Genomic DNA, 22417 nt, shown 5'->3' with positions numbered 1-22417 from the left:
CATATCAATCATTTTACTTTGAAATTGTATAATAATCTACTCTTTGCCAGCAATCTTAATTACTGGTATGTGCTTAAATACATTTAATTTTTATGATTTTAAAATGTTTGCTACAAAGCAAAACTGTTTAAATATTTGTTATGTGATCTACAAATTTGATGTCTTCATTGTTAAGAGTACCAGCTGGTGTCAAATCACAAGTCAGTACATGTGTAACAAGAAAGGTCCAAAGTCACTCACCTGAGATACAAAGGAACTGATCTTAGATATCATTAGAACAAATGTTCTGACGAAGTTTTATGCAGAGTGAACAATAAATGTAACTTTAAGAGTGCTAATAAGGTTTTACTATAGCCATATTAGGATAAATTCCCCGACCCCTGGCGGCTATGTTTTTCAACAGACTGAAAGCATTTTTGAACTGATCCAAGATAGCATTGAAACAAATGTTATGTCTGAGTGTTATGAAGATTGGACAATAAATGTGACTTCTAGAGTGTTAACAAGTTTTTACTTTAGCCATATAAGGAAAATGCCCCACCACCTGGCAGCCTTTGTTTTTCAACCTTACCAACCAGAACTATTTTCAAACTCGTCCAAGATTTCATTGGGACAAATCTTCTGACCAAATTTCATTATGATCAGACAATAAGTGTGGGCTCTAAAGTGTTAACAAGGTTTTATTAAAGTAATATATAGCCATATAAGGAAAAATGTCTGCCCCACTGAGGCCACGTTTTTCAAGAAACCGGAACCATTTTCGAACTCGTTCAAGATATAATAAGAACAAATGTTCAGACCAAAAAAGTTTCATGAAGATTGGACAATAAATGTGACTTTTAGAGTGAAAAAAGTTTTTAATATAGCCATATCAGTAAAAATGCCCCGCCCCCTGGCAGCAATGTTTTTCAACCAACCAAAACCATTTTCCAACTCGTCCAAGATATTATTGAGAAAAATCCTCTGACCAAGTTTCATGAAGATGTAACAATAAATGTGGCCTCTAGAGTGTTAACAAGGTTTTACTATAGCCATATAAGGAAAAATGTCCTGCCCCCTGTGGGCCATGTTTTAAACCAACAGGAATCATTTTCGAACTCGTCCAAGATATCATTGGGACGAATCTTGTGTCCAAGTTTTATGAAGATTGGACGATAAATGTGGCTTCAAGAGTGATAAGAAGGTTTTACTATAACCATATGTAGCCATATAAGGAAAAATGCCCCACCCCCTGGCAGCCATCTTTTTCAACCAACTGGAACCAACTCTCCAAGATATCATTGGGACAAATCTTCTGACCAAGTTTCATGATGATCGGACAATAAATGTGATCTCTATAGAGTGTTAAAAAGGTTTGACTATAGCCATATAAAAGCAAAAATTCCCCACCCCCTGGGGGCCATGTTCTTTAACCAACCGTAATCATTTTAGAACTCGTCCAAGATATCGTTGAGACGAATCTTCTGACTAAGTTATATGAAGATCGGACAATAAATGTGGCCTTTAGAGTGTGAACAAAGTTTTTCTATAGCCATATTAGGAAAAATGCCCCGCCCCCTGGCGGCAATGTTTTTTAAGCAACTATCACCATTTTTTTTAACTCGTCCAAGATATAGTTCATATGAATTTCCTGACCATATTTCATGAAGATTTGACAATAAATGTGGCCTCTATAGTGTAAACAAGGCAAATGTTGACGCTGCACCACGGAAAAAAGCGTTCCCAAAAAGCTCACCGTTAGCACATTGTGCTCAGGTGAGCTAATAAAAAGGCCGTAAAACATAAACTTACATGCTTAAAACATAAAGCATGTTAAAAATATAAAATTACTGCAGGTTTTTATCTCTAGAAGATTGGTTATAAAGCTGCTTGAAAACACACACAGAATCTGTACAGCTTTGTTTACCAGATATTGAAATAGCAGAGCTAATGTCATCCACATCCGAGGACCTAGCTTCAGAAGCGTCAGAATTTGGCCCAGGAAGTGAAGATACCTCTTTGCTGTTTTCCATCAATGTTCCTTCAATGCCACTTTCTTCCAGTGGAGCTGTATTATCAAAAAGATTTAACAATTACAGAGTTCTATCTACAGTATAATTGGTTTGAGTGGAGTGCATTGTGGTATGTCAGGTAGGTGTTGTTTTGTCAAACTTTAACATAGATTTATCAATAATATGCATATTTTAAGTATAAAAGGGGCAATAATTCTGTCAAAATCCTTGATACAGTTGCCTGCACTTGTTTATAGGTTGAGGTCATGATGGTAAACAAGTATGCAAAATATGAAAGCAATATGTCAAGGGACATAGGAAATATTTGGGGTAGTATGCAAACTTTAACATAGATTTATCAAAAATATGCATATTCTAAGTATAAAAGGGGCCATAATTCTGTCAAAATGCTTGATACAGTTGTCTGCTCTTATTTATAGGTTGGGGTCATGATGGTAAACAAGTATGCAAAATATGAAAGTAATATGTCAAGGGACACAGGAAATATTTGGGGTAGTACGCAAATTTTAACATAGATTTATCAATAATTTGCATATTCTAAGTATAAAAGGGGCCATAATTCTGTCAAAATGCCTGATACAGTTGTCTGCTCTTGTTTATAGGTTGGGGTCATGATGGTAAACAAGCATGTAAAATATCAAAGCAATATGTCAAGGGACAATGGAAATAATTGGGGTAGTACGAAAACTTTAACATTTGCACACTAACGCTAACGAAAACGCCGATGCCGGGGTGAGTAGGATAGCTCCACTATATATATTTCATATATAATAGTCAAGCTAAAAATTGTTTCAGATTCGCAAATTTTTGTTGTAGTTATGATTTTTGTGAGGAAACAGTAAAACTGAACATTTACCATGCTCTAAAATATCAATTATATGCATCTTTTGACGATTTAAAAACCTGAAAATTATAAAACGTTGCAACGCGAAATAATTGAATAATTGGAGAGTTCTGTTGTTGTTGTTATATTTTGTGATACTACGAGGATTACTTATATAAGGTATCAACTACATACTGATTGTATGAGCACGGTGGCCTAGTGTTATAAGCGATACACTTTTACTCCAGGGGTAAGTGGTTCGAGCCCATTTGAGGGTTACTTTTTTTTCTTTCTTTTTTTGTCCTTGTTGTTTACTGGAGCTTTTTAGATCCAATGTTTACATTTATCAATAAAAAGCATTTCATGACAAACTTCCATACATGCCAAAATCTGTGAAATGACCCCTTTAAAATTCAGTGGTTCTTGAAAACAAACAAAAACTGCAAAGGCCTTTAAGGTATGTCTCTGATAAATGTACTCTCAGATTTTGCTGCAGCACATGCAGAATTTCAACTCTAGAATGTATATAGAACTGATGCAATTAAGAATACAACACTTAACAAGGGCTGTCCTAAGACAGACTTCATATATATTTAGCTGACCTTGACCAAACTGGACCAAACTGGTCCAAAATGCAATCCCATGATGCTACATGTAGATCTTCATGTCAGAGATAGGAGTTGTTGCATGCAAAAGTTGACCTGAATTTTTCTCAGAACAAAAATTAAAGATAATAACTCTGCTTAACTGCAGGTCAGAGTTATGGACCCTGGTCTGTGACTTTGTATGAAAATCCCCAAAATATGTGACAAGTTTCATTGCAGGGAATAATCTAGAATTTACTATCAATGGGTCCCTGAACTCGCAGATTTTAGACCAATAAGTCCCAGGCCAAAATTAATGAGTCCACCTTGAAAAAGAATGGGTCCCAAATTTTGAAAGATACCAAGTAGTGAAGAAAATGAGTCTAAATCACACTAGCTCAAATACTATATTTTGCAATAAACTTTTAATAATCTCAAAAACATGTTGAAACCAAAAAAGCAAATTCAGGGTAATCACTATCTTGTTTGCCTTCACATAGGCTTTAAAATTATCTGTTACACGAATGTAACCTGTTACAACATTTCAACTTGATTCAAATCGATGATAATATTATTGTTAACATCCGAATTGCGAGCTTGATAATATTATTGTAAACGTCCGAATTGCGAGCCGTTGGCCTACCATTATTAAAGTTTAGAGTTGTTTTTTTTGGATTTAGCTTCAACACCTTATATCGGAGGCATTTTTTCTGTATCATTTATGACTAAGTTACAACAAGATGCGTTTGTGAAACACAATGTCCCCCTATATGACGTTTGACCTTGAAGGATGGCCTTGACCTTGTGAAGGATGACCTTGACCTTTCACCACTCAAAATGTGCAGCTCCATGAGATACACATGCATGCCAAATATCAAGTTGCTATCTTCAATATTGCAAAAGTATTCATAAAATAAGCGATTTGGGCCACATATATTTGACCTCTGACCTTGAAGGATGACCTTGACCTTTCACCACTCAAAATGTGCAGCCCCATGAGATGCACATGCATGCCAAATATCAAGTTGCTATCTTCAATATTGCAAAAGTATTTATAAAATAAGTGATTTGGGCCACATATATTTGACCTCTGACCTTGAAGGATGCCCATGACCTTGACCTTTCACCACTCATAATGTGCAGCTCCATGAGATACAAATGCATGCCAAATATCAAGTTGCTATCTTCAATATTGCAAAAGTATTCATAAAATGAGCGATTTAAGCCACATATATTTGACCTCTAACCTTGAAGGATCACCTTGACCTTTCACCACTCAAAATGTGCAGCTCCATGAGATACACATGCATGCCAAATATCAAGTTGCTATATTCAATATAGCAAAAGTTATTGCAAAATGTTAAAGTTGGCGCAAACAGACCAACCAACAGACCAACCAACGGACAGGGCAAAAACAATATGTCCCCCACTACTATAGTGGGGGACATAAAAAGTTTAAGCAGGTTTTCATCCAGGGACTCTAGAAAATATCATAACACACTCTATTTAAATGGTCAATTCTAATTGGTTTGTATTATACAGCAGCGGCTCGACTAGACCCAATCAAAAGACTTGTTGCAGTCTTCAAGCCTCGTTTGGTTAAACTCAGCGTTCATCGCTACACTTTAGACTCATACCCAAGATGGTTCGTACTTAACGCGATTCGCGTATGTGTTAACGGATTCGTTTCAGCAATGCGTCTGAGTGGACGCACATATTTCAAAACTATGCGTCTATTTCGATATTTGTGCGTCATAGACGCGGGGCGCACATGTAGATTATTCCCTGTATCTGAAGCAGTTACAGAGATATGTACTTATTGCACGCAAACCTTAACCAATATTGCATGTTGCACGCAAAAGTGAACCAGACTTGGTACAAAAGGGGGCATAATCCTGATAAAGAGATCACAGTTATGGGTTCATTTAATTAATATTCACACATTTGTGTTCATAAAAAGCTTTGATAAATATGCTACATAAGATAAATATCTAACTGGGTTTGATATAATTTGTTGGAACTACTAATGAGGCCATCCTTAAAAATATGTTTGTTTGGCATAACCCGACCCCGGTAAATTTGGGTGGGTAGGTAGGTAGGGAATTTTTTTTTTTAGTTTTTTTTTTTCTGACATTGAACTTCCGACATATATCAAACTGAAAGGTAATTATCATATAAAGCTCTAAGTCTTCTGCCTCATGAAAGGAAATTGGTAAAGATTTTTCTGCACCATCCGTATCACTGCATGTGTATTTGTAAGTCTATTTTTTCTATAAAGAACATCGAAAATATAATAAAATCGACGAAAAATAATTTATCCGAAAGCGATAGTCCGAAAATATTTACGCATTTTGCACATGAAATCAGATGTGCATATCGTTTGAAAGAAAATGAAAACAAGTAACCTAGCAAATACGTAACTAATATACTATTTGGTTGACATATTACTTTACAATAGCATAGTTTGTGAGTAAAAAACAACAAAGTAATTATCACATTTTAATTTCAATCAAGAACAGAAAGGTGTAACATCTTCGACATGTAACTTATTATTTAATCATCATCCTTTAATTCAGATCGATAGACGGTAGAAAGTTGTAGTGATCAGCTTAAAAATAATTAATTGAGTGTTACACTTCTTTTCATTTGCTTATTTTTATACGACTTTTGCCATCGGCCATTATATAAGGCAGACGACAATATCAACTGTGTATTCCATAATCTGCACATGAATGACCCAATATTACCCGATAGCAAACTCAATGTTGATTGGCAAGCTACCATATGCGCTTCAAAATGTTCATGGAAACAAAGAGAAAAAATTTAAAAAAAACAAAAACAATCCGGATTAAAATGGCAAATGTTTTCAATGAAATTTAACGAGATTTTAGCATATTCGCAAATTATATTTTTCTTGAGCCAAATTCGCTATATTTTCGCAAATGGCGAACGACAGCGCGAGCCCTGTTATAGTGAGCATTTATTCCAATAATAACACGTTCGCAATGCTCGCGCTGTCGTTCGCCATTTGCGAAAATCTTGAGAATTTGGCTCAAGAAAAATCTAAATTGCAAAAATGCGAAAATCTAGTAAAATTTCGTTAAAAAACATCCGCCATTTTAATCCGGAGTGGTTTTCTATATTTGTCTCTTTGTTACAATGAATGTGTTCGCAATTCGAACAGTTAACGAAACCCGATTAGACATCGCTTGACCTTATTGTTATTGAAGTGCACATGGTAGCTGGCCAATCAACATTGAGCTCGCTCACACATGACATGACGTTGTCGAATGAAACGTGAGAGCGGGTGGAGCTATCGGATAATATTGGGTCATTCATGGGCAGTAGAGCTGCAAAGATTCGATCCGATTCATCGAAAATCGATTCGAAATGCTTCGATTCAATTACAATATCAAACCTACCAAATTCGATTCGATTCTTTAACATATATACATATATAAACATAGATACGTAAAGCGCGCTGTATTCTGCCTATTGATACAGGAAGGTGTAGGTTTTATCTTTACCTGTAATTACGACGCGCGCGATTGGTTGCTTATTACTTTAGTCATCCAATCAATAAGCCCGTTACGGTCTACTTTCGGAAAAAGCGTCAAAATGGCTGAACAAGTTGTTGCCGACAAATTGAAATTATCAGATGCGCCTTAGAAGCTAAAATCAAAAGTGTGGCAGTATTTTGGGTTTCGGGATGGTAGCCCTACCGATAAAGCAAAGTGTAAACTGTGCTTCACGGATGTGGCGTACGCTAAGTCCGGCTCAACTACTAATCTAATGCAATATGTCAAACGCAAACATAACGTTGATTAAGCAAGACTAAGAGGTCGCACAAGTGCAACTACTCAAGTCAAGTTTATTAGTGAATGTGATTTGTCCTACAGGTAACAGGTGATGCTGTCATGGCACAATGGTAGATATGCTTATAGCGGTTTTGGGTAAAAGTATAATAGTGATAATACTAACATTCAACTGATTCCAGATACGTTCTTATGATTATTTATTTATTTTTTATATTATTGTGTAATCAACACAATCTTCTAGTCAGAAGTTTTTATATTAAAATTGAGTCCTAATTTGCTATTCTTTTTTATGTGTTTTATTGAAATCACATTTGAACAGAAATGTTAATTTTGAGGCATAAGAGTGAATATATGATAAAACTAGGTTTGAAGATGAATCGAATACTAGGTTTGAAGATGAATCGAATCGAAAAAATCGGTATCGGAGTGTCTGAAATCGAAATCGAATCGAGCTGTTGGTGAATCGTTGCAGCTCTAATGGGCAGTTGTTGTATAATTTAAAAACACATTTAATATCGCCGTCTGCCTTCAAAAAAGCATCTGGTCACAAACTTGTATAAAGAGATAAGCAAATGAAACAAAAACGTGACAATTCCCGTCAATACATAGTTCTAAGCTGACTACTTTTTATCTTTCTACCGAATATTTACCGATCTGAATTAAAGAGTGATAATTAAACAATTAGTTATATGGCGATAATATTACACATCCCTGCCGATTGCCGAATTAAATTGAACGGTGATATTTAAATTAATTTGTTTTTTACTCCCAAACTATCCTGAAGAACAGCAACGTATTTTAATTAAAGGTTTACGAGAAAAACAGGAGCGGTTTAATTGTATTTAAAGTCTAATTTATCACATATGCATATGTCAAATAAATAGGCGACTAAAATAAATACCAGTACGCGTTTTCTTCATTCCTATTCTAGATATCCTTGAAAGAGCATTCAATTAAATGACGCAAGCAAATGACCGGAAAGGATAAAAAGCGGAAAGGAAAAATAAAGTGAAAAGAATTTTCGGCAAGAAAAAAAATTTTTTTTGGAAAATAACAAAAAAAAAATCAGTCGGGCCGATTTTAGTGGGTAGGTCGGGTTATGCCAAACAAAAGAATTTTTTATGGATGGCCTGAAAATGCCTCTATAACTTAGACATTTTTGGGTCCAAATTAAGTGATCTTTTTTGTTCTAAACAAAGCTTACATCAATAAGGGCTTTTTTCCTCCCCCCAACAGAAAGGCCCCTTCAAAAAAGAGAATTTCTTTAAAATGATGTGTTTTCCCCCAAATGTCAAGCTTACTTTAGGATTTTTTTCCCTTTCTCAGTTTTGTCCATATTTTTCCCAAACAAAGAAAGGCCATTGATGCAGCACTTACAGTGCACCTTGCTGGACATGTAGTCAAAAGTAAGCTCCTCCCCTTTCTCAATGTCACGCCGTGAGAACAGGGCGATACGCGGCAGTCGAGGGTCCAAAGTGTTGATCCATACACTGTACACCTCCAGGTTTGGGTCACACTGAAATCATTGCCCCAAAAGACACTTGATATTCCTTTGTTGGACAAATCGAGTGTCTGTATGAGTTGACCCAGAGTATGAACAGACCAGTCAAAGTTTGATAGAATTTATTATGTTGATTTAGAGACACATTGCGCACAGTATTTCTCAAACGCCGACTATTATGTCAAAATGAGACTGTTCAATTGGTAAAGCTATTCCTTTATGAACTAAACACTATAAACAGTATTATACATGGTATAAAAAGAATGTTTTTTCATATATCACGGAAATACAAAGTACATGTACCAGTAAAAGAACACAATGCCCTGTTCAATAAACGCATTAGCATACAAGAGGAAGCCTTGTCAGTATAATTTTATTGATTAGTTTGTCCATTTGAATATGTCTAAATCCACAAGTAGGTAAACGTCTTGGTCTAAATGAATTCAGGTAATGTCACATTGCTGAGAATGAATAAAGTTAGCATCAAAGCAAGTCCTTTTCTGGGAGTTGAAAATAGATCATCAATTCAAGTATGATAGCTTTATAGTACAAATTATTGATATTATACAAAACATTAAGGGCAGACATTTTCAGGTATACGAAACATATGTGACTTAGTGTAAATCTCATACCGACAGGCCAATGATGAATCCCTACATGCAACTCGTCATCAGCAGATGCCTGCATAAAAAAGAAGACTGCTTGAAAATAATAACTTACTGAGTGATTCACAAAGTGAGAGACATTTCCATACACCGCTGCATCCACGGTGAATGGACAGTCATCACCATTAAAATCCAGATCAAACAGGTATGTCCGGCCCACAGAATCATAAGTCTTCCCGCGAATCTCAGCCTCCTCATTACTGATAACCTGTAACAAGCCATTTTATATACATGTATATCTAGGCAATTTTGCCACATACAAATTGAAAAGTTGTGAAAAGGAAAATGGAAACAAAGGTTTGAGTAACGTGTAAGAATGTAGGAAAATCACATTCTTTATTGTTAAGAATGATATTTGTACTGACTTTTGTAACTTGATTGACCCTCAATTGGCTATGCAAGTCCTTTTTTTTACTAATTTTATGTGGGCGTCATTAAATTCTACACACTTTCAGACTTTCATCAAGCACATCATTTGGAAATTAAAACACAGGGGTACACAAGATTTGGTAATAAAAGCACAGTGGTAGCCCAATGTCTGAAATTCAGGCAGTGGTACCCCTGTGGTTGCGCTGCAGAAATCCCTGCTGCTCTTTCGTAATAACTTCCATAATAGCAGTTTTTGAGAACTGCACTAATATTTATTCCTATTAGGCTAATTGTTGCATTCCAGAGCCCTAACACTACTTTGGGGGTAGGGGTCTGCAGCCCTTAGGAGGGAAAAGTTTTTGTAAATGGGGGAATTTTTATAATACTGATTTCATCTTCCTGTATAATAATATTTTAGCCTATTACATTCGATAGTAGAGTTCCCTTTCATACATGAACTTACTTTACAGCAAAAAATGCAAAAACATGAACTTTATCAAAGCAGTTTACTATTCTAAACATTGTTTCTTGAAATTATTCAAAATAAAAGATCCAAGGACCATGCTCCTATTTAAAATTGTTATATCATACCGAGACCATATTAACAGACATGGCATCTTCACTAGTGGAACAAAATGCATCTGCATCTGACAGGGCAAGGGACTGTTGCTTTAACAGAACAGGGCTCAAAATTAACTTTTTTTTCTACTTGCAAAACATTGCGAGCTGCTTTATTACCAACTCGCAAAATCAAAAACAGACTCGCAAATTTTGCAGTGTGTTCACTCAGAAAACAAAGTTTAAGTGTTAGTTTGGGATATTTTTAATGGGTTTTCAAATATTGAAAAAAATCAGCTATGATATTGTGTGTTGAGTGCGACGTCACCAAAATACAAATCAACGGTTAACTTTATCTTTTGTATTTTTATTTCCGTCTGTAGGCAAAATGAAACTAATTATGTTTGGCTTCGACGCCATGTCTGTGCAAGTTCAATGAACAAATGTGAATAGTCAACTGTTTAACGTTCTTTGTTCCAATACTATCCGCGTATCTGTACTATAAGTATACCAGTCTACATACAAGGTGCGCGCTTCTGCATACATAGACGTTCTATAAATTGACCTACGGTTTAGCGTTCATGACGTTGAGTGCATTTATATTACTAGTTTTTTTCCCACTATTTCTTTACTCGCAAAAAAATACTAGTGGCTTAAAACTTAACTCGCAATCAGTATTTTTCACTCGCATTTTGCGAGTGTGCGAGTGTTAATTTCGAGCCCTGCAGAAGATCAATTTTTTTTACATTTAGCAAATGTTTTACTGTTGACTTTTTTACGATAAGACTTGCTGTTAAGTGTTATGAGACATGATGTTGTTTTGACCTTCACCTTCCGGCCGGTCTTGATTGTCTGGGTGTTTTTATTTTCTGATGTTTTATTAAGCGTCTTATCTACAAAGGTTACATACCACCAATTCTATTAGAACGAAATAAGCGTAGATAGTTCAGTGTGCAAAAAAAACGGTCTATTTTCAACTACAAATCAGCGATTTAAACAAAAACAAAATCATTTTCTGAGGGGGAAAAAATCAGTTTTTTTCGGAAAAAAAAAAATACTTTTAAGGTGGGGGACTGCCGCCGAAATTCGGCAGCAGATTTGATAGATTGACGGCCCTGCATACTGACAGTATCAAGGTGGTCAAAATAATTTAGAAGTTGACAAGCTTTAAATTTCTAAATATCTTAATAAAAATTCATAAAATCAGTTCATCATGACATGTAAAAAATTGAAGCACCTCTTAACTCATAACCAATCCATAGAAGTCTTAGGTGCATGCATTTGAATCATAACAAAAAATCAAAGGCAGTTTGAATGTTTATAGTTATATGTTGAGAAGTATGGGCAGTCTTCACAGTAATATATTTAAACCACTAGCCCGAATTATTATGCTTTATTTGAAACGGCTAAAAAATCCAATAACCCGACTATATAAATTATTTATTACTAGTAGCCCGAATAACATTTCTCCAGACACGCAGGGTTCCCGCTGTCGATCGCCATTGGCGCCAATTGCGACAAAATAAAAAATCTGGCGACAAAATTTCGTAAATGGCGATTTTAAAAAAATCGGCATTTTTCTGCGTTCATATTTTCTTAAAATGACAAAAGACGCTGTGTTTACCAGCCGCTTTACGGCAGTCGTAATACTTTAGATTTCCATGGTGTAAGCGATACAGCTGTAATCAATGGAGCGTGGTGCTGACTGCCGACTACCGCAAAGTGGAATGTTATGGTGATAATTGCGATTATCTGGGGTGCTGTTGCAAGTTATCTTAATTGGTCACAGTTTTATTGCTTCAGAGATAAGGCAATATTAAAATATACCGACTTTGCGCTTAAATGTGAAGTGTTTGTCACAGTGTTCGAAGCAGATTCAAGACCGTTAAATTGACAACAATGACAATCAAAAAGGTAAGTATCGATTGTTTTTAGAAAAATCGGTGTAATTATAGAAAATAGTAAAACATTTTACATCTATTGGTTCTATTTAAACGGTGACATATTGCTGTTTCACTCGTCAAAATGGCAAGTTCAGAGTGTAAAACGACTTTTAGAAAGTGAACATTAGATGCTGCTTATTTCGAGACTCATTCAAAATGCAAACGTTCCCACCGCTATTGTTCACCAGCTAACAAACAAAAACCAAACAAAGACAGTTGTTTATCAGAATTTCATTTCCTTCAATATGATTTCCAACACACAATCTATGCTGTGTGAACTCTTTATAACCTCAACACTTATCAATTCATTCACTACCGGATGTACCTTACAAAAAAAGGTAAACATAGTTTAGCACATGGAAATCAATTTGACATTTGATATACACAAATGCTTATTTTATTTGACTGTTGTGTTAAGGGCTCTATGTAGTAGATCATATGCTAGCACACATTTATATTATTTATATACTTCACATTCATTGATTATTATTAGTATTATATTAATATTATATTTCCCTTTTTGTATTTTCAGAATACCACAAAGCTTCTGAAGCACCAAAACTGTGGCAACATATTCAGGCTGCTAAGAAGGTGTCAATCAACAAGAGTTACAACTGATTGAATGTGCCTTTATTTAATTAACAATGTTAAATGTGTTGTTATTATTAATACTACTGTTATTAAATCAATTCCTTTAACATACTGTAAATGCTCAGTTTTTGTTTGTATTATAATAACATGATCTTCATTGCCCAAATGTAGCCCCAGTGTGGCGACAACTTTTTAAATTTGGCGAAAGTAAGTGGCGACAACTTTTGAAAGCCCAGAGGGAACCCTGACACGGGCTGTCGGGCTTATAGTTAGCGTGAAGACTGAGTATGGGTGAAATTTGCCAGACAAATTCCTTTGGATGGACAGAGAGATGTCCCATGGTGATTCCAGTACATCCCCCTTATCTTTGTATTGGGTCATACAGGTGGTACAAAAAGTATAACTGGATAGATACAGATCATTCAATCATATCCAATCGAGCAATCAATCATATTAAAAAAAAGCAAAATAACATTTGACTAATACGACATGGACAGTCAAATGAAATTACCTCTCCTACGTATTCCATTACAAAAGTCCCAGACTTAATTTTTTGCATGGCTTTCACTCCCCATCCTCTTCCGTTTAGTGTCCGAAACACGCACACCTTATGTTTCCTCCCCTGCTGCACAACGCGATTCGGACAGTCTGGCCCGCATTTGCATTTCTTGTTGCACTCATAAATCGGACGACCAACATGTATACGTAGACGTTTGTGCTTGAAGTAGGCAAACTCCACCCCAAACTGTGCTGCACAGCACTCTTTCTTCTCAGAGAAACAATCTGTGCACTCGCACCCGATGACTGGATCATCTGGTATCACTATTCCTGGACCAGATTTATAATCGTTGATGTACTCGAAATTCTCTGGAGGCCCCTCGAGATCTACTGTGTTTTCCACGAAAATAGGGGCTGGGTCAGAGTTCACAGCATTTAAATGCTTTTCCCACTCTTTCAGCGCATTAGTTATCACAATTTTCTTCTGCTTGTACGCTTTTGACCTCGGATTCAACAAAGCTTTGCTGGTGGTGTTAAACTTTGGAGCCTTCAATCCTTGGCAATTGATCACTCCTTTGTATGACTTGGTGAGTTTATCTGGACTAGTCTGCGATATGAGACTAAGAGGGGTAACGGCACCATTACAAGCTACAAGCTTCCTAAACAGTTCATCAATGCGGCTCCTCTTAGTAATTCTTTCATCCTCCTCGGAGGCCTCTTCCAATTTCCGCTTGTTATCTTTTTTTTGTTCGCTAGCATTAACAAGTTTGTTCTTCAGTTTAAAAGATTCGATGAGGTCCGGACAGTTAAGGTTCTTTTCGGGCTCCCAAGTGTTGTGGGCATGGCTCCAGCCCTTCCACTTGATCAGGTAGAAGTATGTACCCTGGTGTACAGGTAGAAATGTATACATTAAGCTTTAATAAAATAATTTTATAAACAAAAACAAACAAGAATATCAGTGAAACTGATGGATGCCCCTTGATGATGCGCTTTGTCAATCTATGTGTTAATAACCACCTAAAATAATCTATTATTAGCCTCAGTGACCTTGACCTCAAACCTCATCAAAAGGTAGAGATCTATGCAAGGTACCTACATGCCAAATATGTAAGAGAGCGGTAAAATATTGAAGGCGCTATGAGAAACTGTAACAAAATTGTGACGGAAAAATCTATTTTTAGCCTCTGTGCCCTTGACCCAAGTGACCTCAAACCTCATCAAAAGGTAGAGGTCCATGAAAGGTACGGTACCTACATGCCAAATATGTAAGAGAACCGTAAAATATTGAAGGCGCTATGAGAAACTGTAATAAAATTGTGACGGAAAAATCTATTATTAGCCACTGTGACCATGACCCCTGTGATCTCAAACCTCATCAAAAAGTAGAGGTCTATGAAAGGTACCTACATGCCAAATATATAAGAGATCTGAGAAATATTGAAGGTGCTATGAGAAACTGTAACAAAATTGTGACGGAAAAATCTAGTATTAGCCTTGGTGACCTTGACCACAGTGACCTCAAACCTCATCAAAAGGTAGAGGTCCATGCAAGGTACCTACATGCCAAATATGTAAGAGATCGGTAAAATATTGAAGGAGCTATGAGAAACTGTAACAAAAGTGTGATGGAAGGAAGGAAGTAAAGAAGTACGGAAGTAAGGAACTTCAAACTGGCAACTATATGCTCCCCAAAAATTTTTGGGGAGCATAATAAAACGTGTGGTAGTGATTCTGAGACAACTTAGCATTTCCATTTGTACTTATAATTTAAAATTAATTTTAACATACTTCTTTTCAAGTAAATCTCCCTGTAGCCCCGAATGTAAAGATTGCATAATGTAAATTATAATTTGTTTCTTTAATATAATGATCTTTTTTTCCATTACTGAAATTGGTTATGCCTGAAAACTCACTCATAGGCAAACAAACCATGTCATGACATTGATAAGAAAGTTTTAAAGAGAACTTTGCAAAACTAGTCCATCACTTACATCCTCGCTGTAATAATCCAAGATGTTTTCGACCTCAAAATCATCTTCTTCGTTCCATTTGATCGCACCGCTGGCTACCACTGCAGATAAAGGAAGTTGATCGTGTTAAATTTCTTTAAAAATCTTAGCAAATGGACTTTATCAGTTGTGAGAAAGAGGAAAAGTGCCAAGGAATGAGATTTCCCTATGTAACTTTAATGTGTCTACTGCGTAGACAATGCAAAATACATTTACAAAATGTTGAACCCATTTATCAATAAGGGCGAGAAATCGTTGCTTTGTCTGTCAGGCTTTTTCCGCCCTATGCCACGGGTCTGAAATTCGACCCCATTCCCAATGCAAATCTGGTTGTTTTTTTCCCAATTAAAAAAAAAAATCCCCCCCAAATTTTTTTTTTTTTTTTTTTACCTTTAAATATTTAAGTTTACCTGATTCGGTGTAGAAAATAGAAAGTATTGAATAATTTAATTATCTGTTGCCTTGAATTTGTTTTTAAAAACAATAAAATATGTTAATGATTATTTAAGACTTTCCTTATTTTCCTCAAAATCCAGCGCTTCGCGCAATTTTTTTCACCTCAAAAAAGGCTAGGCCTTTTCCCCAAATTCAGATTTAAAAACGTGCACTTATCACACATGTTCATAATATTTTGTAAAATTTTAATAATAAGTTATCAAAATAGTAGTTATTTACCAGTTAACGGCTTCTTTGAAATATAAGAAACACTATGTACATGCAATAATCTTTCCCAATTGAGCCAATTTTGCGATTAATTTTTTTCCCAATATGGGGGTTTTCACGACGCGAAATTCCCAAAATTCCATTGTGGTGTTTTCCCAAAATGGAGCGGAAAAAGCCTGTCTGTCTAGTTCCACGCATGGAAAGCGTGATTGTTGCAACAGATCATGTACTGCAACTAAATATAGATGTACAACTCAGAACATGTAGTATTTTCTAATGAAAAATTTGCATTTGAATTATTATAAATGCACACAATGGGAGAGTGTTGAACTAGTATTGGAATTGTAGAAACAAGAAACCGTCAGAGACGGGTGATGCTCCCCAAAGTTTTTTTTGTCACAATATTGCACTATATATTCAGATAAAAGGAAACGTCTTGAGGGGCATAACTTTGGACAAAATAATATGATGGATGGTTTAGCAAATTAAAATTTCAAAGGGCCATAACTCTCTAAATAAATCATCTAACCAGAACCCACAAATAACATGAGCATCACCTCAAGGTAGTTAAGCTTCCCATAAAACTTCATTGAATTCCAGTCAGTAGTTGCGGAGAAATAGCCTGGACAAAAATTGCACTATATGTACAGTTTATGGAAAATTTCAAAGGGTCATAACTCTGTGAAAAATCATCTGACTAGAACCCGCTGATAATATGCACATGTCCTCTTGGTAGTGAAGCTTCCCATAAAGTTTCATTGAATTCTGGTCATTAGTTGCTGAAAAATAGCCCGGACAAGAATTGCACTAAATGTACAGTTAATGGAAAATTTCAAAGGGCCATAACTCTGTGAAAAATCATCCGACCAGAACCGGCTGATAATATGCACATCTCCTCTTGGTAGTGAAGATTCCCATTAAGTTTAATTGAATTCCGGTCATTAATTGCTGAGAAATAGCCCGGACAAAAATTGTGCACCGACAGACCGTCGGACGGACACACGCACTGACAGACGAATCGGTGACTTTATGCTCCCCCCAAAAATTTTGGGGGAGCATAAAAATACATAAATTTAAGACTTATACATTGCGGTAGATGTAATTTTTCATAGAGCCAAAAAGGACCAGACTACACTGTAACTCCAATGTAACGCTCTCCGTTATAGCGCTGAAATTGAATCAAATATAAAGCGGGGTGCTTGGATCCTTTTTTTCCCAACCTTCCATTTCTGATTCAAATCCACGATATGCAACTTCGGGTATTCTCAGAAAATTCAAAGAAGGCGGCGTTCACAGATTGCATGCTTGATTAAAAGTCTGTTTAAATGATTATAATCGATTAGCGATTAGACAACTCTCTCAGGTTTTTTTTCCCACTTTTTGGGAAGATAGCCCATGGCTTTGGAATTGGGAATTTTATCGGCATTTTCATGAAATTGGGAAAATAAATTCATTAGCCTTTTTTTCCACACGAAAAGTCCACTGATTAGGGAAATACTAAATTTGATTTAACTCTTTATAATCATTCAAATTAAAAGAAAAAATCATATAATACTTTGTTAGTTGTAATTGAATTAAAATTGAGATAAAATACACATAAGACTTCTTTCTAAAAAAAAATATTTAAAGAAATTTATTTTTTTTGCAATTGGGATTTTTTTGCCACATTTTGGGAAAAAAGTATACTTTTTGGGATTGGGAACATAGCCGAATTTCGGCTATAAATGGCCAAAAAAAAACCTGTCTCTGATGCTTATTGGTGATAATATGTTGTTCAATGTTAATAAAGGTGTGAAAAACTTTCGTGTCAGGGTTTATTGTTCCTTAATAGGGGTTGAATGCCTTAAGTTCATTAAGGATAGTGTAGATGTACTTGTTGCTGACTGTTGTGATGTTTTGCATTTCTTGCCTATTGTATTGTATTTTATGCGTATTTTACTGTATCCGTGTTATCGTTTATTATATGCAGTATTCTAACATTCATGATTAATAAACAATATCTCTCTTGATCACTCATGATTAATAAACAATATCTCTCTCATGGCTCCCTCTGGCTCAAAATTTTCTGTAGCCAAAATTACCTTTTTATGTCTTAATTCTTATTATTTTGGATATTTTATGGTTGATCATGCAGAAAACATTGGAGCCAAATGGAATTTTGTGTAGCCAAATTTCCTTATGTGTAGCCATTGGCTAATTTAGCGAATGGCAGAGTAAGCCCTGTCTCTTATTGTTTAATTGTTTGTGTGTTGAATATCTTACCATTCCCAGAAAATGTGTTTTACTATCGCACTTTTTACAGAAAATAGTGTGTACATGTAGCATTCATTCATGAATTTATTCTTATTTTATATTCACTTGTTGATTGGTCGATTATAACAGTGATCATGCCCGCACAAAGTGTCACTTGATTGAAGCATGTTCAATTGGAAAAAACCCATCTTACGCTTTATTGTTCACTTCACATTTCTGGTTAATGACATAGGTTTGTGAGTTCTGACCAGGGGTTCTGAAATATGCTGTCCGAGTTGTCCGAGTCAATTTACCCTTCCGGGCAAGCAGTTTTTGAAAGCTGGCTTGTCCGGGGACAAGTAAAATTTCCGTGGTAAAATTTGTTTCGAGAACGAAACTTCAATATTTTTTTTAAATAAAAAACGAAGTTTATATAAAAAGCTTATGATTAATCTGCGGACTAGCACACTTTTTTAACTGGAGGTATGTTATTTTCCGATAATTATTATTTAATGTGGTAAACCAGTCCACGAGTATATATAGCAACAGCCAATCACGCATAAGAAAACAATTTTAATCAGGGACCTATGTCCCTGTTTTAATAGAGAAACCAGCACACACGTGCATAGCAACAGCCAATCACGCATAAGAATCTTATGATGACACTTTTCGTACATTGCAAATGGCCGCATACATGTTCTAAACGCCTGCATTCGATTTTTATATAATAAAACCACTTCAACGTCTAGCCATGACGCTAATCAGACCAATGATAAAATCAGTTCGGCGTCGGAAAAGAAGAGAAAAGCCAAGTATGAATATGATAAACACACAACGCCAAGCGGAAACGAGAATTTTTTTAGTCTTGGCTAATTGATTTTCCTTGGCTTGAAACGTTGCCGATGTGTGTAAATGTAAACTTCGTAAGGAGTTTCCTTTATTAGCGGGTAATTATATACTTATAATTAACGGAGATTATTTTATTTCAAGTGAATTGTGTAGTCATTATTAAATATTATTTTATTTTAAGTAAATTGTGTAGTCATGTTGAGATTATTAAATATCCGAGATGGTACATGTATCATGTTAGTCGAACTTGTTTACCCTCTCAAATATTAAGCTACATTGTATATTGGTAATATTTGAAGCTCCAAAGAATTTAGCCCACATAAAAAGTATCTCTAAATTCTTTGCGCGTCTTATAAATAAGACTAGTATCATGTGTGACTTAAACGTGATCTTATTATATGCACATCTTGCTTGTATTTTTTGTTCAATTTTCTAGTTAACTATGTTTATAATTTAAAATAGAAGTTAACAAAAGTGTATGCTTGTATTATTTGCTTAATTAGTAATGACCTTTTCCTTTATCTATCTTAAAAGTACGGACAGTGATTTTTTTTGCCAGAAATTACAGCCGATATTCGGCTGCTTCCCAATTGCAAAAAATGACGTTTTTTCCCAAAAATTTGTTTAAAATTTCCCAAAAAAAGACAAAATTTTCCCAATAAAGTCAATAAGATTACAATGTAATTAAGCAATAATTTCGAACGAGTGCCGATCGAGTTGCCGAGTCGTCGCCGAACAACAACTGACTTAATTACGTATTGTTCGCGAATTTAGCCGAATACGATTTTACGTTGCTCTCCACATCTCTCTCTATATTGTGGAGGATACCGACGATAGTCGATGTATCCCGATTGTAAACGCCTGTTTTTACACACGCCCAAGATGGCGGCAAGCAGACGATAAATTTGCGATGAGCGGCGAAAATGATAAATAACATTCAAATTAACAATGGATATCATATGGTTATTACGGAATAATTTAATGCGTTTGTCAATTAACGCAAAATATAACGTTTGAGATAAAAACAACAAATATTTATTACAAATCTTCACAGTGAATGTGCATCACGGAAATCAGTGTTGGGAAATTGGAATTAGTCTACCGTTACTCACAAAGTTAATGCATTTAAGATGAGTATCGTTCGAAAATGGAAAGAGACAAACATGATATGATTTATATGTGAGTGGATCTGTGTAAAATCAGATTCATATGCATATTCTGCTTTATTATGTTTGTCACGCTTTACAGTTTACTGAAATAGCATTGAAGTGCAAGATGTTGAAAGGTAAAGAAATGAAATAAATTATTTTAACTCCATATAATACATCATTAACATAGCAAGACCACTAAAGCGTTTTTTTTCATAAATATTTGTTAATGTTTTCACCATATGATATTTAATTTAAAAGAACACTGAATTTAATTCTTACTGTTAAAGAGGTTATGATTAAATGGTATATTTAAGAATCTATATAGATTATTGCAAGTTCAATATGAATTTGGAAGGATATTAACTTTACATTGTCTTCATTGTATGAACACATTAAATTAGTACTTTATAATATAAAAATGCTGTCAAACATACTTTAATAATTTTAATTCTGTTCTTATAGATCTAATCATATTTATAATGTTTCCCAATTTCATGGTTTATCGCGCTATTTTTCCCAATTTCATGGTTTATCGCGCTAATTTTCCCAATCCAAAAGGCACAGGCTGTAAGAAAAAAAAAAAAAAAAAATCACTGACGGACAAGTACTTCTTTGGTACGGACAAGTGAATTTGTGGGTCCAACTTGTCCGTGGACAATTAGACTCTTAAAATATTTCAGAACCCCTGCTGACAGTTTTCCACATCTACCACAAGAATTCATTTTTCCCACCTATTATATCCGTTTGGAACCACCTCCCTGCGACAGTAGCAGAGGCCCCTGACTTGGTATCCTTCAAGCAGGGGCTTTCCTTATTCACCTTCTAATCACTGTAAGGTGCCCCGCTTTAAGTAACCCCTAGTGATTCCCATTGCTGTGCAGGCCGCGGCCACCATAACCGGAGAGGTCTGGGTTGAAGAGAAGTTGCAATAATTCAACTCTCAGCTTTGTAACCCAAAAGGTTGCTGAGAGTTGCAATGCACCGTCTATTGTCCAAAGGTGCAAAATTTCTTCACCACTGCAAAGGCTTAGGAACACTTATACTGCAAAAACTTATCAACGTTTACCTGTTTCAAGCACAAACTTATGCAAACGGTACCATTCAAGCAACAAATAATTTCGTTATTTACTTTGTTATTCTTTGTACGCTCTATTGACCAAATTGGGAACTGTTGTAATGTTGCCGACAAACATGGCGCTATTGCTTAGGTCGCATTACACCCATATTTTCCACTTTGTGATATTTGACGTAACCGTTGAGTCAATTACGATGTTTTGAGTCTTCGAATATTTACAGTTGGAAATTTCAAAATGAAAATGACAGCAAGAATAGTGTTTTTTAGGTTGCATGCAATGGATAACCTCCGTAGACTGCCATTCAGGTAATCTTAATGTGTTTATGAAGTTTATTCATCACTTTCCATAATTGGTGACGAATGACGTCTGTTAAGTGATGCGCACGAAATCTGTGCGCAGATTTGCGCTTGAGTTTATTAAGGGGTGCATTTGGACTCCCAGAGCCGCCATAGCAAAAATTATCAAAGGCTCTGGGAGTACGTTTATATGGACTAGGTTGAAGAGGTGAAAATGAAGCTGGCTAAACTTTGTCTACCTCTATACTTTTAACTATCAAATCTCTTCTATCTATCCTGTTATTTCATATCTTTCTCTTGACCTTGAACCACCCGTCGGGTAATAATCAAGTGTGACTGTGCCGACTTATGATGATTGATGTAGATGAGGGTTAATTACGGTATTTTCCAAAACGTTACACTAACAGATCAAGATACACAACATCATAGAATACTTAGACATGAATAACTGACAAATAAAGAACATCGAAACTATAAATATATTTGTTTGCCACCTTGTTAAAAGAACTTACATTTACTAACTGCTTTTTGTGCGATTGCTGGGCCAATCTTTTTTAAAGTGGAGTAAAGCAGATATTTGTTCGTTTCATTTGACAGCTGAACATTTTGGCTCATGCATTTCTTTTGCAAATCTTTAATGCTTGATAAGCAGGTCACTTCGGACTCGTAGATCGATATGATATTCATGGTTTTACTAAATAGAATTTTTGTCCGTGTTCATGTTTTTCTTTTTTGGCGCCGACATATTACTTCCGTAAACGATGAATAGCTTTGTTTGA

The 22417-nt window shown here is 35.5% G+C and overlaps 1 protein-coding gene and 1 long non-coding RNA gene across 2 annotated transcripts in view; one reads left to right on the top strand and one right to left on the bottom strand.

Annotated features, from left to right (window-relative positions):
• The window catches only part of LOC127877410 (histone-lysine N-methyltransferase SUV39H2-like), a 28053-nt gene extending 5636 nt beyond the window's left edge, over positions 1-22417 (bottom strand). Inside the window, exons 1-6 of the mRNA XM_052423262.1 lie at positions 22151-22417; positions 15354-15433; positions 13376-14245; positions 9459-9611; positions 8615-8753; positions 1907-2047 (exon numbers count right to left, since the gene is read on the bottom strand). Of these exons, the coding sequence (XP_052279222.1) occupies positions 1907-2047; positions 8615-8753; positions 9459-9611; positions 13376-14245; positions 15354-15433; positions 22151-22325 (1558 nt within the window). The 5' untranslated portion in view covers positions 22326-22417. The remainder of the gene's footprint in view (positions 1-1906; positions 2048-8614; positions 8754-9458; positions 9612-13375; positions 14246-15353; positions 15434-22150) is intronic.
• LOC127865064 (uncharacterized) lies at positions 12150-12982 on the top strand. The gene is made up of 2 exons (XR_008042466.1): positions 12150-12244; positions 12806-12982. It is a non-coding gene; the product is annotated as an uncharacterized LOC127865064 (long non-coding RNA).

Source organism: Dreissena polymorpha, chromosome 1 (assembly GCF_020536995.1).
Source record: "Dreissena polymorpha isolate Duluth1 chromosome 1, UMN_Dpol_1.0, whole genome shotgun sequence".
In the NCBI taxonomy this organism is placed as follows: Eukaryota; Metazoa; Mollusca; class Bivalvia; order Myida; family Dreissenidae; genus Dreissena; species Dreissena polymorpha.
This window is presented reverse-complemented; position numbering and strand designations above follow the sequence as displayed.